Below are 17,589 nucleotides of genomic sequence, written 5' to 3' on the forward strand. Positions count from 1 at the left end.
TTTCGCAGCAAAAGGTTGTATTTTGTAGATGTATTTCTAAAATGCATATTAGATGACTTCATTTCTGACATTGATATTATTTGTGTGTCTATTCTTTTCAAAAAATTTATTGTGGGTGTTTTAAAAGTTAAAAAAGTTAAACAGATTTTTAATGAAGGAAAGAAAAGAGAAAATTGAAAACATTGTGTAATTCATTCATAACTGTCAGTATTCTAGTTGATAGGAAGGTTAAGAAAATGATTTTAAGTGTGATTTTTATGACATTTTACGTTCTGCATGGCCGACAAATAAATATAAACCCATACGAGTCATATCAGGTTTTTATTGTAGGCATTTAATTTTAAAGTGGCCTACTATTTATTTCTTTTTCACAACTTAAATGACATTTGATATCATAAGATAGGCATACATGTATAGTGACATTAATTTGCATATTACATATTGGGTATCTAGGACATAAAAGTATTACCTTGGATTCATATAGGCATCATTTGCTTTTCTAACCTTCCAAAAAAAAAAATTAGATTCTGTTATGTTTTAACTTAATGGACATTCGATAAATTATGAAACATGTATCCAAACAAATTAAGTTACATTCTCCTTTTTCTATGAAGAAAACGTATTAATCTTAGACAATTCAAAATAAGGATGAAAGGATTGTAGGCAATCCCACTTTAACCTCAGTATGAATATGGACTGTTTTTAAACTGCGCTCTATAATTTCGAAATTGAATTGAAGGTGACATTGTGCCCTTTGTATATATTATTTTGCATGTATTTTGGCGGTTGATTTCACACCTTGCTACATGTAAACAACATGTTTTATAAGATTACAAAAAAAAATACATCTGAATACATATAAAATATCATTTTCACCAGAACCTATGTAAAATGACGTGTGAGATTGCATTCCATTCTTGCTGTCTTCTTGTAATTCAAATCTGATTTTAGAAATAAATAAAAAGTGTTGTTTGAGAGTGACAAATGGTTGAAGAGTAGGCCAAATTTCAATTATTGTGCTGGCCTGATAAAGGAAATATTCAAATGAAATATGATTACTGATTAGCTAATGATACACTATATTACTATTACCAATACTAGTATTTAAACAGAGTTTCAGAACCATTCAGTTTGTAGTGCTCAGGTTTAAATCCCCTACATTCTACACTGTCAGAAATGTCATCTTTGCTTCCAATTTTTGTGTGAAATTATTACAACTATTTTGCAATGATAGCATAAATGCAGTTGATATGATATAAGATTATGGTACTGCAATATTCATTTCTAAAGTTAGAATCATTAAGTATTTAATTGTGATATCAGATCATAAATCTCTGTGCTCTTGATTTGGCTAATGAATCATTCATGTTCGTTCAGATGCATCTATTTAAGATGGTTATTTGGAATTTGGACATTTTTAATACAAAAGCATTTACAGGTATCCTGTATAGATTCTGTTATAGATGTAATTGTTGAATTATTTCTATTGCAGGGGAAAGTTTGCTGTCGTTAAGAAATGTATTAACAATGAAACAAAGGAGGTTGTAGCAGCTAAGTTTATAAAGAAGAGAAGAAAAGGAAAGAGTGCAAGGGAAGAGATTTTACGAGAAGTTGTTATGTTAGAAATGGCCATGTCACATCCCCGACTGGTAGATTTATTAGAAGTATATGAAACTCCTTCAGAGCTCATATTGATAACAGAATAGTAAGTTTGTGTATTCTTTTTTCAAACTCTTACAAAAATTATTGAACATAATTCAGACAATACAATTATAAACATTATCATATAAGATATTATCTTCACAATGTCAGGCTATTATAAACTATGTTGAAACCCTTGAAATCATATTTACTTGTATAACGGTATGCAACCCATTGGATTGTATGCTAGCTAAATCAGCCAATCAGAGCCACCAACAAGTTCCAAGTATTTGATGCAGCTTAACATTGTAAAGATGATATAAAATTTCACTATAAAAAACAATATTACCTAAGGTAATGTAGTTTTAGATTCAAGAATATTATCCATTAATGTATCATGCCATATGTTTTGTGCTCTACAGACTTAGTACGGTACCTAAAAAACCTTCTGTTAGACTGTACATGTTATGTCTGGTTTACAGATAGAAATGTAGGTAATGATAAGAGAAATATGTTATTCATAGGCCAGGTGTTTTACATGGTAGATTAACTTTATTATGTAGATTTTTATACGCCCACATGAAATGGGGGGCGTATATTGCTGTCACCCATGTCCGTCCGTCCATCCGTCCGTCCACAATTGCTCGTAAACACTCAATTCTTGATGAAACTTGGTATGGTTGTTTGTAATCACCCAAGTATGAACCCTATTTAAAATCAGACGAATCAAAAAGTATTTACTATGAGTTATTGCCCTTGTTCTTGAAACGCTCGTAAACACTCTAGAAGGTGCAATTCATTACAGATTTTGATGAAACTTGGTGTGAGTGTTTGTAATCACCCAAGGATAAACCCTATCGAAAATCAGAAAAATTGAAATATATTGAGTATGAGTTATTGCCCTTGTTCTTGAAAACGCGTTCAATTTTAGCTTCTAAACACTCTAGAAGGCACAATTCTTGATGGAATTTTGACAAAACTTGGTGTGAGTGTTCGCAATCATCCAAGGATGAACCCTATTGAAAATCAGAAAAATCGAAAAATATTGAGTACGAGTTATTGCCCTTGTTCTTGAAAACTTGTTTTAATTTGTAGCTCGTAAAAACTCTAGAAGGCATGATTCTTGCCAGATATTGACAAAACTTGGTTTTATTGTTCAGTACCGCGCTGAAGATTGAATATTTGTCTTCTAGAGTTTTCACGAGCTAAAGAATTGAACACGTTTTCAAGAACAAGGGCAATAACTCATACTCAATATTATTCAGTGCCATAAATAGTTCAAAAGAAGTGTATGACTGAAGGTTGAATATTTCATACTGGTGATTGTTACTGTACTGCTAAATATTTTTATTTTCAAAATCAAAGCTGCCAGTGGGCTTATATTACCTTGCCTGGCAAGTTATCTTGATATAACACACATTTCTATCTAAATTTCATCTTGGAAGCATGTATTTACTATGTCTGTTTTCCATGAAGGTTTTAATGATCATTTGTAACATAGATACATGTGTATATGTAACTTGACTAAAGTACTGGTAGTAGTAGTAGTCATCTGGGTAGAAATTGTCTTTTTACCATTTAATATATGGCCTTGCCTGTATTCAGTTTTGAGTCTACAGTAAAGTTATTACAGAGAAATTCATCAATCAGGTTTAAAATAAGCCCTGTATATTATGATTATATACAATCTCACTTTAAAAGGTTGTCAAGGATAGTCAAAGCCACCCAGTTGACTTTTATTAGTTAAACTATGTCAAATTGTGTTTCCATTTTTATAACAGAATCCATAGGAAATGTCATAATTAATTGACCTAGATCTGACCACTGCCTTATATTCCTTTAAAGTATGTCATAGGTTAAAGGTCATGCCCAGCCTAATTTCAAATGCATATTATTGGGTTTTATTATATTGTTCCTCAGGGGATTTACTCTGTTTGAATATTTAAGATTCAGAATATAAAACCTTGACAGTATTAGTTTAAAGTTCTGGGGAGTTAAACATTCACTGTAAACCTACATTGTGACTGCTACAGACCCATTGTCTTATATAGTTGATAACAACTGACATGGTCAGTATTTATTTAATTATTCCTTTGTCCACATCAATGATTGAATTTGAGTCTTGATTTGGACAAATTTTAATGCCTGTCATAGTGACAAAGTACTGGACATTAGTTTAAATTGCTAATAGACTTCATTGGACCTTTTGGTTTTCAATCAGATATTCAAAATGGTTTCCCTTTTTGGTTAAATTGCTGGGAAGTCTGTGAGTGGACACTGTTGTTAAACTCAGTTGGTTATAGTGAAATACTACTGGATATTAAATCACTCAAGTCTATTAGTGGACAGTGTTTAAATCAGCCGGTTCTAGTGTTATAGTACTATAAGTTTATTTATTATTATGAGTCTGTCAGTGACTCAGCATGTCATAATAAGATTAGATAATGACCTGTCACTTACAGTAATTATTGACAATATTAATATTCTCACTAAATCACTGGTGATAGTCTAATGTCCCACAGATTAAAATCTTCGATAAAGGTTGAAAATTGACAACAGGCTGAATATCAGAACTACTACCTGTATAGTCTAATTGTCTAGTAGACAACAATCAAGATAGTGGTGCAATGCAGTTTAGGAAAACCCAGTTTCTTCTTTAAGCTCAACCTTTCATCAGAAATCAAAGTTTGATTTTGCAATGGTTTGACAACAGGCTTACTCCAGTGCAAAATAAATGTATGACTAAATTTGTGCAAGGGATTCCGAGCATCTAACTACTTTTCATTGTATCACTTTCCACATAAGAAATCCATTATCCAGTTGGTCTGTAATTTTCTCTTCTAAATTGCTTAGATTCCTTTAGAATAAAACTAATCAAAGGGCATAGTTTTAATTTTCAAGATTAAGTTACAATTCACTTTACATATATTGATTAAACATGTCAGACTTGAAACTCCATTCTTTGCATATTATTTTTCTAAGACTTCTAATTAGCTACCAAAGTTTTAAGAATCATCTATTTCCAATCACAATTATTCCTAAAAAAATAAGTTTTCTTTGATTAGATTAGAAGGGGCATTTCATATATTTCATTTCTTATGTATGTATAAATAATATAAAACAGGACCTGAAACATGTTGTTATGCAGACTTCCTCAGTATATATAAAAGAATATAATTAGAAATGTAGAGACATAGGAACATGATTAAGTTATTTAATTAATGTAAGAATGCAGAGTTGTTGGTTCTCACGACCTACGTAATTATTCTACATTCATTATAATGTATTTTACTATACTCAGCCTTAATCTCATATTTCATTCTCTTTTCCTATTAACCCTTTCAACTCATATGAATGTTTGTTTAATTTCTGTCAGATTACAGGTATTATAGAAAGAGACAAAAAATAAAATGAGCTGCAATATGATCAGCTCATGTAAAATTTCATCCTTCTGATAAATGTTGCAGTTGGTTAGAAATTTATAATCCTGACATCATTTGTTTGGTTACATTGAACTTGAACAAATGATGGTCATTATGGGTTCAAAACAGGGTCAGTGACTTCATAATCTTTCAACTATTATGCCAGTCATCTAAGCTGTTCATGACCAGCCAGAATCTTTGAGAATCTTAGTTGTTATTCCTGTAAAAAAAAGAAATGGTTGTTTCTCTTTTTTCATCTTTCTGAATTTCCTGGGTATTAATTTTGAGAATATTTATTTCCAAATATATGAAATAATATTAGATTTTTCTATAATTTCAGTTGTGAAGGAGGAGAGTTGTTCCATGAATGTGTTATAGAAGAATCATTTCAAGAACAAGATGTGGTGAAGTTAGTCATCCAGATTCTAGAGGGTTTGGTGTTTTTACATGAACAGAAAATAGTCCATCTTGACTTGAAGGTGAGTATTTATAAATTAGTCATTGTTGGTACAAATATATCAGACTAGAGCCAAGTGATTTGTACTTAGTAGGTAAACTGATCCCAAGTACCTCTTCCTCTGAGTCATGATGTTGATCGCCTAATATCAAATATGATCTGACTTAAAAATTGTTCAGATATTAGTGAAATTAGTCAGGTCATATCCGTCAATTATTTTATGATTTCCTTTTCCAAAAAGTTGTATGACCAAGCTTTTAAAGTTGCTTTGCATTTGAAAGATTGTTACCAAAGTCCAAAGATATGGAAAAAACCAAATTTTAAACTACTATTGTCTAAAATACAGTTACGATGATCTCTATTCAACCATAGCTAAAACTTGTTTTGTTTCTTTTCAGCCCCAGAATATTCTGTTAACGAAGCCATTTCCCCATGGTAATATAAAGATCTGTGATTTAGGTTTTGCTTGTTTAGTTCATAAAGGTGAAGACATAAGAGATATAATAGGCACAGCTGATTATGTTGGTATGTGTTTTATACTAATAATGATATACTAATGGTGTATAATAAATACTGTTATTATAACTTATTATATAACACCTGACCTTGGGTTTATGTTAATAATATATTTTGGATTAAATCAATTCTTATGATTAATATAATCTGAAGATTTGATTATAGTTGTATTAATATTATAGTTATTATAAGTTATCTTGAAATCTGCCTAAAGGTTTGAAAAATGTGTATTTTTTTTTAACACAATCTGATTAATTTGTTTAAATTTTCTATCTTTCAGCACCAGAAGTGTTAGATTATGAACCACTAGACATTCAAACTGATATGTGGTTAGTATTTAAATGTGTATTTCTTTTTGATATTTTAATTCTATACAGCCATTAAAGTGCTTCTAAGATTATATCTTGGAAGTGGGTGAGAGGGTGCCGTTTGAATTTAATCAAGCCATTGTTGATATACAACATGTCCTCAATTTTACGTAATGCTTCATAGCTTATATCCCAGTGGTGAGACAGGTCTGCATATTTCTGCTAGATACGCTTTGAATACTGCACAAGAGTCAACTTTTTCTTTTTGTTATATATTCAATAAAATGCATAACTGTTTTATTTTATTTCATTTCATTAGATAAGAAAGACATGAAACAGTAAAATGTTAGTTGAAGTACAGAGTGTGATTATATTATATTATATTAAAGTAAATTGTTTATGATATATTTACAGGAGTATGGGAGTATTAACCTATGTCATGTTAACAGCTTTCTCTCCGTTTGCTGGTGATAACCAACAAGAAACATTCTGTAATATCTCAACAGTTAAACTCGATTTTCCAGAAGAACTATTTGACGATAAATCAGAGCATTGTAAAGATTTCATCTCAAAACTTCTAGTTAAAAATTCAAGGTATTTCACGGCTTAAACATCTCAAATAGATATAGTATAATAACCTCACTCAATCCAATTCAGCCAGTTGTTTTTGACCAAGGACTATTTCCATTACTGGGAAAATAAGATACAAGAAAGTAGGACATAATGATACATTTTACTTGAAGTCTTTCTAGGCTGTTTTTCTCAGTGAGTTAGAGGCTTGCTCGCTAACCTGAGGGTCCAGGGTTCAATCCCGGCATAGGTCGAGATAATACCTTCAGATTTTTCAACCCGTTTTCCCCCTGTCAGTGATGCAGGTAAGAGGGGCTGACATGGAAAAAGCGTCTAGTCGTTCGGATGGGACAATAAACCGAGGCCCTGTGTGCTACAGGTTGTGCATGTTAAAGATCCCTCGACAGTTGGAAATCGAAAAAAGAGCAGGCTAATGCCGTTGTCCTGGCAAAATTTCCCTCATCGCACCCTGCATGGCGTTGCCCATCTTCATTAGCCCACATGGTGCAGAAAAGTAGGACATAAAACTCCATTCATTTCATTTCATTTCTAGGCTGTTTTTGCTTCAATAGACAAATCATTAGTACCCTTTTCTTCAGTTGAACCAACATTGATAAATATCTGAATGTGTATGATATTATATTATTTTGTAGGAAAAGATTAACAGCTCGTCAGTGCCTTGAACACCCATGGTTAAAATCTTACGTTATTCAATCAAATCTTCCACCTACCCTCCAAAATCTTCCACCGGTTACCAATTGCAACGCAGATATCTCCGAAGAGGATTCAATGTCAGATAACAACGAAAATATTTGTGATAATCTTTCTGATATAGATGCAGATATTATAAGTAATGTAGATAATACTAACACTGAGAACAATACAGTTGACTCTCCATCTACATCAAGTAAGAGAGAAGTTTTTGTGGAGAAGGAAAATTCCCCAGGAATATTGGACATTGGTTCAGAGTTGAAATCAGATGAGGGTTTTGATAATGAAAAACATCCGGCTCCCAAAAATTGTGATATCTATGAGAGCGCACGATATACTTCAGAAGAAACTGTTTTACATATAAATGAAAATAATAAAAATGTGGAAAAATCAGTCTCTAAAGTGACATACTCTGTAAATAAGGTGATAGTTCTCAAACCCACAGTTTCCCCTCGCCTAAAAGGCAGTATCAGTCCCCTTAAAGATTTAGTAAATGAACAATCAGAAATAACTAAGTTTTCGGAAAATTTTGAGAAAAAGACTGAATTATCCAGTCCTACCAATGAACAAAAACAGTTTATAGGTAACGCAAATGGACTTGAAATAGGAGCTGACTCATTGAACTCTGTTGAAAACATACTACACAATCCTTTTAATGGAAGTGATATTAAAATAGTGTGTAATTCACGTACACAACGTAACTCACTACCAGGTCGTATTGGATCGGAGAGTATTAAAAATAAAGACAAAGACGAATCATTTAAACGTAGATCTATGGAAATACCTGTTAAAAGACGTAAAAGTGAAAATGGAGATATAGAAACACAGCCCTCTACAGTTCAGAAAGAGTTTAATTGTGTAGATGAAGTAACTTTTATAAGCGACACGATAACACCTAATACCAATCAATAATTAAGACTGTTAATATAAATTAATGACGATCTTTTCTCAGTCCAAATTGTTTAATGCTGGTTAAAGATGCAATCAAGTTCATAGATTGATAGATTGAGAATGCTTATCAGAGGCCTTATCCATATCTCTGGTAGCTGAAGGAGCCCTCACCCCTTAGCAATCACCAGTTCTGATGGTTACAAATTAGAAAATCGGTCATAAGTGGTTGCAACTCTCGTGCAACTGAGTAGTGTTCATTACTTATGATCACTCATTATTCACAACCATACACAACTGGTAATCACTATAGTGTGAGGGCACCTTCAAGAACTTTTTTACATAAGATTTATTATCCCTCCCTGAAGCTGATGAACTGAGGAATGTTATTTCATTTGAATGATTCAATAAATTATAGCACTATATCAGTGAAATTATGAGAAAAAAATAAGATTATACAAATCGCTAAACCTTACAAAATTTAGAAATATCTTTTTGAATAGTAAAAAAAACCCATTAAAGTCTTAAGAATTGGTTATAAGGATAATTTATTTTATTGAAATAGTTCATATCTTACAAATTTCTGTGTGGAAGATTGAAAGGTTTGAAAGTAAAGGAGAGTTTATTTACTGGTTGCTGTTTGTCTTACAGATCGACCAAGTGTAAATTTAAATACAAACTCAGAACTCTGCAGACTTGAATTGAGAGTAGATTTTGAAACATCAATGGCCAAACTAATATCAAGAATGACTAACAGTATGTTGTTTCATAAAGCATTGTATATATAAACATCGAACACTATATGATGTGTTTGATATACAACTCTTTCTGTTTGAAACTGAGCAAAACCATATGAAAAAGGTATTGTAAAGATGTTTTCAAGCCTATTGATGTGAATCAGGACATTTTTTAACATCAAGTATCTTTAGATAATGACTGCTAGAACACTCCCAGGATCAGAAATTATTTTAATTCTTGTGGGAATCTAAGTTTTGTTCATTGTAAGTAAAACATGATGTGGTATTTCAAACACATTATATATTATAATTTATGCATTAATTTAAAGTACCTCAAAATACACCCAGGTTTAATATGCATAATAAAGAATGGAAAAACCACGCCTAATTCTCTATCTACAGTTGGTTGAGATTTGTTCTAAATTTCTTAAAGTTCGAAATTGTGTTGGATCTACCAATTTAGTAAAATATTAGATTATGTGAGCAGAATTATTATCTCACAATGACAGATGGTAGTAATTCTATAAAACTAAAGTCTTTTCTTTTAGACAGTCAAACTAAATCTTAATACCAATTGATTGAAAATTATGCCTGGTTTTTCTGAGAACTTTGTAAATACTAACATAAGATGACACCAAGCCAACTCACATAATTTTGGTACCAATTTTCTTTAATTAAAATTCTAACTTAATTAAAACCTAAGCTAACAAAGCAAAATGTCATGTGATAAGAAATTTTTAAGAATAAAATTTATTCAATGCCGATTGGATGAAAAATAAGGTTAGGTTCAAATAGAAATTGAATTCATTCCTTCATTCCTCAAACTATATCCTTTTCTGTTCTAGCTGTAAGTTTTGCAAAAGACAATTTTTTTATTGAAAAGAAAGAAAGACCTTATTAGTGGCATTATTTTGGGCAAGGATACTAAATCATTATGCTGTAACACCTGATGAGATACAAGTAAACAGCCTTAAAACATTTATCAAAGAACCAAAGTCATCTTCAGAAACAGCACTGTTACAAATTAAATAAAGTCTCAGCTAAGAATGAAACAAGGTTTATGTCCACTTTAGAGTGGATTTTAAAGGAATGAAAACTAACATCCCATATTAATGAATATCATAACACAAGATCTCAATTTTTACACCGAAAATCTACACCACCACCACCACCACCATCACCATCAACATCATCATTATTCCCAATGACTTAAACATAATTCACAATTCTCTATTGGATAAAACATTGTTTGATTTTATTGTATATACCTTCAGATCGCGAATAAATCTGATAAATTTTGCCAGAGATAACTCAACTGTTTTATATTCAATGATGGTATTGTGAATTGTGATTATAGATTGTCAAATTTAATTATCAGGAAACTTTAAATCTAGGGAACATAAAGACCACATTTTGGTTAATTTAATTCCAGCTATTCCAATTTTTCCAGCTAATTGTCATTGGCTTTAAATGTTGTCTTTTGTAGTAGCCCTCTCTTGATACAAAATATTTTTACAAATTTCTACTAAAAGCAGTTCAATGAAATATGTGCTGATTTGCCTGATTTTGACCACACTTTATCAATTATTAGTGTCATTAGCACTTCTAGTTAGACTGGTTCTTCTCACCTTGCCAGAACACTTGATAGTAAACTGAACATCATAGCCGAGAGTCCTTATTGTAAATATTATTGACTAAATCCAAACCTTCTTCAAAGGATACTAATGATATCATCTAGCTTTAGGTATTTTTTTCATATAATAGAATATATATTATATATGTTTTACTAAAATGATAACTGTTACAAAATATTGCATGCTAAATCAGCCAACTTCATCATATTTTTACCATTATCATCATCATCATTAGTAAATTATTTTTGAGATCTTTTTATTCAACAATGTAATGTGTATGTATTTGAATTATTGTGATAACCTAGACAAGCATTAGTAGAATTGCTGTTAAGTAATGTTATGAAGGCACATGCATGTAGGCTTAACCTATAGTGGCAGAGTACTGTTAGTGCAGTTAAATTGAATAATATAATACGAACATTTTGGAAAGTTTCTGTTCTATAGTGCCACAGAATGATTTTTAAGTGTTTTCTTTTTCTAATCATCTACTTAAAGTATGTGAATAGGTAAAATTGTATGTATTTAATTGTCAATAGATAGTACAATCAATACAAACATAGATATACACAAAAGTTTTTGTATATAGCTGTATAATAAATTTGTAATTGTAGATTTAATTTATAATTGTATGATTTGTAAATATTTTGCCTACCGATATAAAACATTAAAAAATGGGGACATGTAGATATTTGACTCCTTAGTTTAATGCAGTTATTTAACTACTGTCTTAAAGGAATGTAGTCAAAAATAGCTACTAGTTTTGTTATCTATATCACTTACCAAAAGGCTCTCTGGTAGTATGTTTATTTAAGGTATTATTATGACACAATTAGGTGAATGCGGGAAACAACAATGCCTACAGTACCAGCTGGTAGAAAGGATCCTTAATTGTGAACCTAAGTTGTTTTCCTTGTAACATTTACTTATTTCTTCCTTATATTTTCTTTAATTTTCATATCTATATTACTATTTCCTCTAAATGAAAGATAGTTCTTGAAAATTCAATTCTAGATTACCATTTCAGTAGAAATTTTATAAATCATAGACAACCACAGCCAGATTTTTTTCTGTTGGTTACCTCATGATATTTTTTATCTTCAACATCCTTCTTTGAAAAAAAATTAACTTGATGCTGCTTTAACTTGATGCAGTTCTACTAAATGTCTTCAGATTTCAGAGTGGAAAAATAAAAATGAGAATTAAAGACTTATATATTATATAATCAAATTATAAATAATATAATTGTATAAAATGTAAATATAAAACATGGTGTATATTTTTATATCATTAATTTAATTTGAATATTGATTTTTAATGAATGTAGATAATTAACTAGCTTTAGATAGATTTTTATTATTTTCATTTCCAGTGGAAAATACTTCTCAGTAGAAACTTTGTACCTGCTATCAGCTAAAAAAAAAGCTTCAAAAACTACTAGAAAGACATCATCTTCAATATTTGTTGAGGAAATTCTCTTTCAACACATAATACTGCTGTGTTCTTCGCATCACTTTAAGTCGTGATTATCAACATCATTGAACTTGTTTTATAAAGTAAGAAAATCTGCAATACGTAACTGAACTTAACCTTTTAAGAAATTAGTATGAACATATTTTAAATGATGCAGACAAACAGGGTAGGTATCATATTTACTGCATTTTATTAGAAAATTATACTACTCTTTTCATTGTGGGTAAGTAAGTTTCTCATAAAGAAGTAACATTAATTCATCCATTGATATTCAACTGCTTGGTTAAAAATTGTAAATTTTGATCCTGCTTATTTGTACATGTTATTTTAAGAAACAATTTCATTGCTTTGATATGTCATAATGGTGCTGTTTTTCATCAACTATGTAAACTTCAACTATCAGTTTTATATTAAAACGTTCCAAAACTAGTGTTTTTGGTTACCCTTATTCAGCTTAATGATGATGACAAATTGTCCAGACCGAATGTCACCATTGATCCGCGATCCGAAATAAAAGTGGAGATGACCTATCCTGCTCTGTTGTAATTTTTTAATAGAAGTTATATCATAATATATCTATAAATATCTTAAGGCCCAATTCAGACAGTTGTTCTTGTGATGCTGTCGGCCAATGATAGCATCAAACAGCTAACAGACTCTCTCTGGAGGGTTCATCCTATAATACGATCCAACAAGAGGCTATTCCAGCGGCAAGCACTTTTGGAAGGGGGATGGTCAAGATACGTCATAATTGATAGTCATGTAATTGCTAAGAGTGGCCGTGTTACTGAGACCAACATACCTTGTGTCGTATTACTGTTACCAAAATAGCATGTGTCCATATTACTGTGACCAAAATACCTTGTGTCCATATTACCGTGACCAAAATACCTTGTGCCCATATTACTGTGACCAAAATACCTTGTGTCAGTATTATTGTGACCAAAATACCTTGTGTCCATATTACCGTGACCAAAATACCTTGTGCCCATATTACTGTGACCAAAATACCTTGTGTCAGTATAACTGTGACCAAAATACCTTGTGTCAGTATAACTGTGACCAAAATACCTTCTTTCAGTATAACTGTGACAAAAATACCTTGTGTCAGTATAACTGTGACGAAAATACCATGTGCCCGTATTACTGTGACCAAAATACCTTGTGTTTGTATTACCGCAACCATTATACCATGTGCCCGTATTACTGTGACCAAAGTACCCTGTGTCAGTATAACTGTGACAAAAATACCATGTGCCCGTGTTACTGAGACCAAAATACCTTGTGCCCGTATTACCGTGACCAAAATACCTTGTGTCAGTATAACTGTGACCAAAATACCTTGTGTCAGTATAACTGTGACCAAAATACCTTGTGTCAGTATAACTGTGACAAAAATACCTTGTGCCCGTATTACTGTGACCAAAATACCTTGTGTTTGTATTGCCGCGACCAAAATACCTTGTGTCCATATTACTGTGACCATTATACCTTGTGTCCTTATTACTGTGATCAAAATACCTTGTGTCCTTATTACTGTGATCAAAATACCTTGTGTCCATATTACCGTGACCAAAATACCTTGTGTCCATATTACCGTGACCAAAATACCTTGTGTTCTTATTACTGTGATCAAAATACCATGTGCCCATATTACTGTGACCAAAATTCCTTGTGTCGTATTACTGTGACCAGAATAGCATGTGACCGTATCACTGTGACCAAAATACCTTGTGTCCATATTACCGTGACAAAAATTCCAGGTGCCCACATTACTGTGATCAAAATACCTTGTGTCGGTATTACTGTGATCAAAATACCTTGTGCCCGTATTACCGTGACCAAAATACCTTGTGTCCATATTACTGTGACCAAAATACCTTTTGTCCATATTACCGTGACCAAAATACCTTGTGTAGGAACCACCTTATAAATTATTATAGACGTCCGTCGATGTTGGATGCCGCTGATGTTGAATGGATGTTGGATGCCGCCGATGATGGATGTTGGTTGCCGCTAATGTTGGATGGTGAATCTTGGATGCCGTCGATGATGGATGGATGCCGCTAATCTCGGATGATGGATGTTCGATGATGGATGCCGCTGATGATGGATGTTGGATGGGTTGACTGTCATTTAGGCACAGATTTTTTAAGCACACCTCATTTAGACACAGTACTTTAGGCACATATCTTTTAGGCACACGGTCAGTTAGGCACATGTCAGATAGGCACAGCATTATTTAGGCACATATTCAATTAGGCACAGTCTATTTAGGCACACCCATATTCGGCACACTGTCATTTCGGCACAGTGATTTAGGCATACCTTCAATTAGGCACATATTCATTTAGGAACTTATTCATTTAGGCACACTCGTTTTAGGCACATATTCATTTAGGCACACCTTCAATTAGGCACAAATTCAATTAGGCACACCTTCAATTAGGCACATATTCATTTAGGCACACCATCAATTAGGCACACATTCATTTAGGGACCTGACCAAGAAACGATCAAAGAAAACGTGAAACGACCTGGAACTGAGCAGGAAAACGACCAGGAAACGACCTCAAACTATTTTGAAATGCCGAAAGGTCTGGTACATTGGCCGCTGCAGATGTTTGGATTTGGGGGGTTGAGTCTTTTCTTTAGGGCAATGAAGCGAGTGTCGAAGGCACCAAACCATTCTAAAGGGATATGGTAGCATCCTCCCACTTGGAAAATCATTCACTTCATGCAATTTGAACATGTGAAATTAATACCAGACCTATCCCTTGCTTTCTCTCACAATATATGAAATGACCTCGCCTTTCGAGCCAGATAGCCAGGTGTGCCTAAATGAAATTGTGCTGAATATAAGTGAGCCTAATTGAAGGTGTGCCTAATTGAATATGTGCCTAATTGAATATGTGCTAATTGAATATGTGCCTAATTGAATATGTGCCTAAATCAATGTGCCTAAATAACGCTGTGTCTAAAAGTTAATGGCATGTGCCTATCTGACCGTGTGCCTAAAAGAAGTGTGCCTAAAGTACTGTGTCTAAATGAGGTGTGCTTAAAAAATCTGTGCCTAAATGACTGCATACCGTTGGATGCTGCTCATTCCTAATTTTAAGGCTGACATGAAGCCTGACCACCTTTGTAATAAACTACTATCGGTTACCCACTTTTGTAATAAACTTGGCTGTTACAAAAGTGGGGAAGCTTTACTACAAGAGTGGTGACCCTTGATAGTATTACAAAAGCTGGCGAGCTTATAACAAAAGTGGTGACCTAACTTTATTACAAGAATGGGCACATGTTATTACAAAACTGGTAAGTATTACAAAAGCGGTTGATTTTATTACAAAAATGGTGAGCTATTACAAAACTGGTCGTTATTACAAAAGTGGTTCCTACAACAATACTTAGTTTCTGGACACAAATTCAATATATCATGACTATGAAAAACTTAAAGTAGTCAAACTGAAAGTAGACAACTACTTCATCAACATCCGCTTAAATGTCCAGGCATTGTTTATAAAATTATCCTTCCGCCGGTAAATCTCTCAAAGTCTAACTAAATCTAAAAAAATGCAATTTCAGACATGTTATACAAAATCTAGATAAAAATCTAGTCTGAAGTAAGGATGCAAAAACCCCAAAAGGGAGTGAAAAAGAGTATTTCTAGAAGTAGCAAGGAGTGAGAAAGAGTATTTCTAGAAATAGCAAGGACTACATTCGTATTCGATCATAAGGCCTAAAGGAAACGTGCATTTTTGCTGTAATCGTTTTTCCCTTGCTTAGGTGTGTTTTTCCAAGTGCTGACGGTCTACCGAGCAGGAAAAGACCCAACACTTGGGCAAAATAACTCCATTTGGCAAAGTTGGGTCATGGCATTTTCGCTCTCTAAGGCTTAAAGGAAACGTGCATTTTTGCTGTAATCGTTTTTCCTTTGCTTAGGTGTGTTTTTCCAAGTGCTGACGGTCTACCGAGCAGGAAAAGACCCAACACTTGGGCAAAATAACTCCATTTGGCAAAGTTGGGTCATGGCATTTTCGCTCTATAAGGCCTAAAGGAAACGTGCATTTTTGCTGTAATCGTTTTTCCTTTGCTTAGGTGTGTTTTTCCAAGTGCTGACGGTCTACCGAGCAGGAAAAGACCCAACACTTGGGCAAAATAACTCCATTTGGCAAAGTTGGGTCATGGCATTTTCGCTCTATAAGGCCTAAAGGAAACGTGCATTTTTGCTGTAATCGTTTTTCCTTTGCTTAGGTGTGTTTTTCCAAGTGCTGACGGTCTACCGAGCAGGAAAAGACCCAACACTTGGGCAAAATAACTCCATTTGGCAAAGTTGGGTCATGGCATTTTCGCTCTATAAGGCCTAAAGGAAACGTGCATTTTTGCTGTAATCGTTTTTCCTTTGCTTAGGTGTGTTTTTCCAAGTGCTGACGGTCTACCGAGCAGGAAAAGACCCAACACTTGGGCAAAATAACTCCATTTGGCAAAGTTGGGTCATGGCATTTTCGCTCTATAAGGCCTAAAGGAAACGTGCATTTTTGCTGTAATCGTTTTTCCTTTGCTTAGGTGTGTTTTTCCAAGTGCTGACGGTCTACCGAGCAGGAAAAGACCCAACACTTGGGCAAAATAACTCCATTTGGCAAAGTTGGGTCATGGCATTTTCGCTCTATAAGGCCTAAAGGAAACGTGCATTTTTGCTGTAATCGTTTTTCCTTTGCTTAGGTGTGTTTTTCCAAGCGCTGGCGGTCTACCGAGCAGGAAAAGACCCAACACTTGGGCAAAATAACTCCAATTGGCAAAGTTGGGTCATGGCATTTTCGCTCTATAAGGCCTAAAGGAAACGTGCATTTTTGCTGTAATCGTTTTTCCTTTGCTTAGGTGTGTTTTTCCAAGTGCTGACGGTCTACCGAGCAGGAAAAGACCCAACACTTGGGCAAAATAACTCCATTTGGCAAAGTTGGGTCATGGCATTTTCGCTCTATAAGGCCTATAGGAAACATGCATTTTTGCTGTAATCGTTTTCCCCTTGTTTAGGTGTGTTTTTCCAAGTGCTGACGGTCTACCGAGCAGGAAAAGACCCAACACTTGGGCAAAATAACTCCATTTGGCAAAGTTGGGTCATGGCATTTTCGCTCTATAAGGCCTAAAGGAAACGTGCATTTTTGCTGTAATCGTTTTTCCTTTGCTTAGGTGTGTTTTTCCAAGTGCTGACGGTCTACCGAGCAGGAAAAG

At 33.4% G+C, this 17,589-nt stretch overlaps 1 protein-coding gene across 1 annotated transcript; it reads left to right on the plus strand.

Annotated features, from left to right (window-relative positions):
* Nucleotides 1-1,490: 1,490 nt before the first annotated feature.
* On the plus strand, nucleotides 1,491-7,628 carry LOTGIDRAFT_53984 (hypothetical protein; the record flags this gene model as incomplete). The annotated part of the gene is made up of 6 exons (XM_009046765.1): nucleotides 1,491-1,705; nucleotides 5,404-5,542; nucleotides 5,919-6,045; nucleotides 6,317-6,365; nucleotides 6,759-6,938; nucleotides 7,568-7,628. Coding segments are annotated over 6 exons (771 nt in total), but the record flags the coding sequence as incomplete, so codon positions are not given.
* Nucleotides 7,629-17,589: the final 9,961 nt, after the last annotated feature.

The sequence above is a fragment of the Lottia gigantea genome (assembly GCF_000327385.1).
Source record: "Lottia gigantea unplaced genomic scaffold LOTGIsca_106, whole genome shotgun sequence".
Classification (NCBI taxonomy): domain Eukaryota; kingdom Metazoa; phylum Mollusca; class Gastropoda; family Lottiidae; genus Lottia; species Lottia gigantea.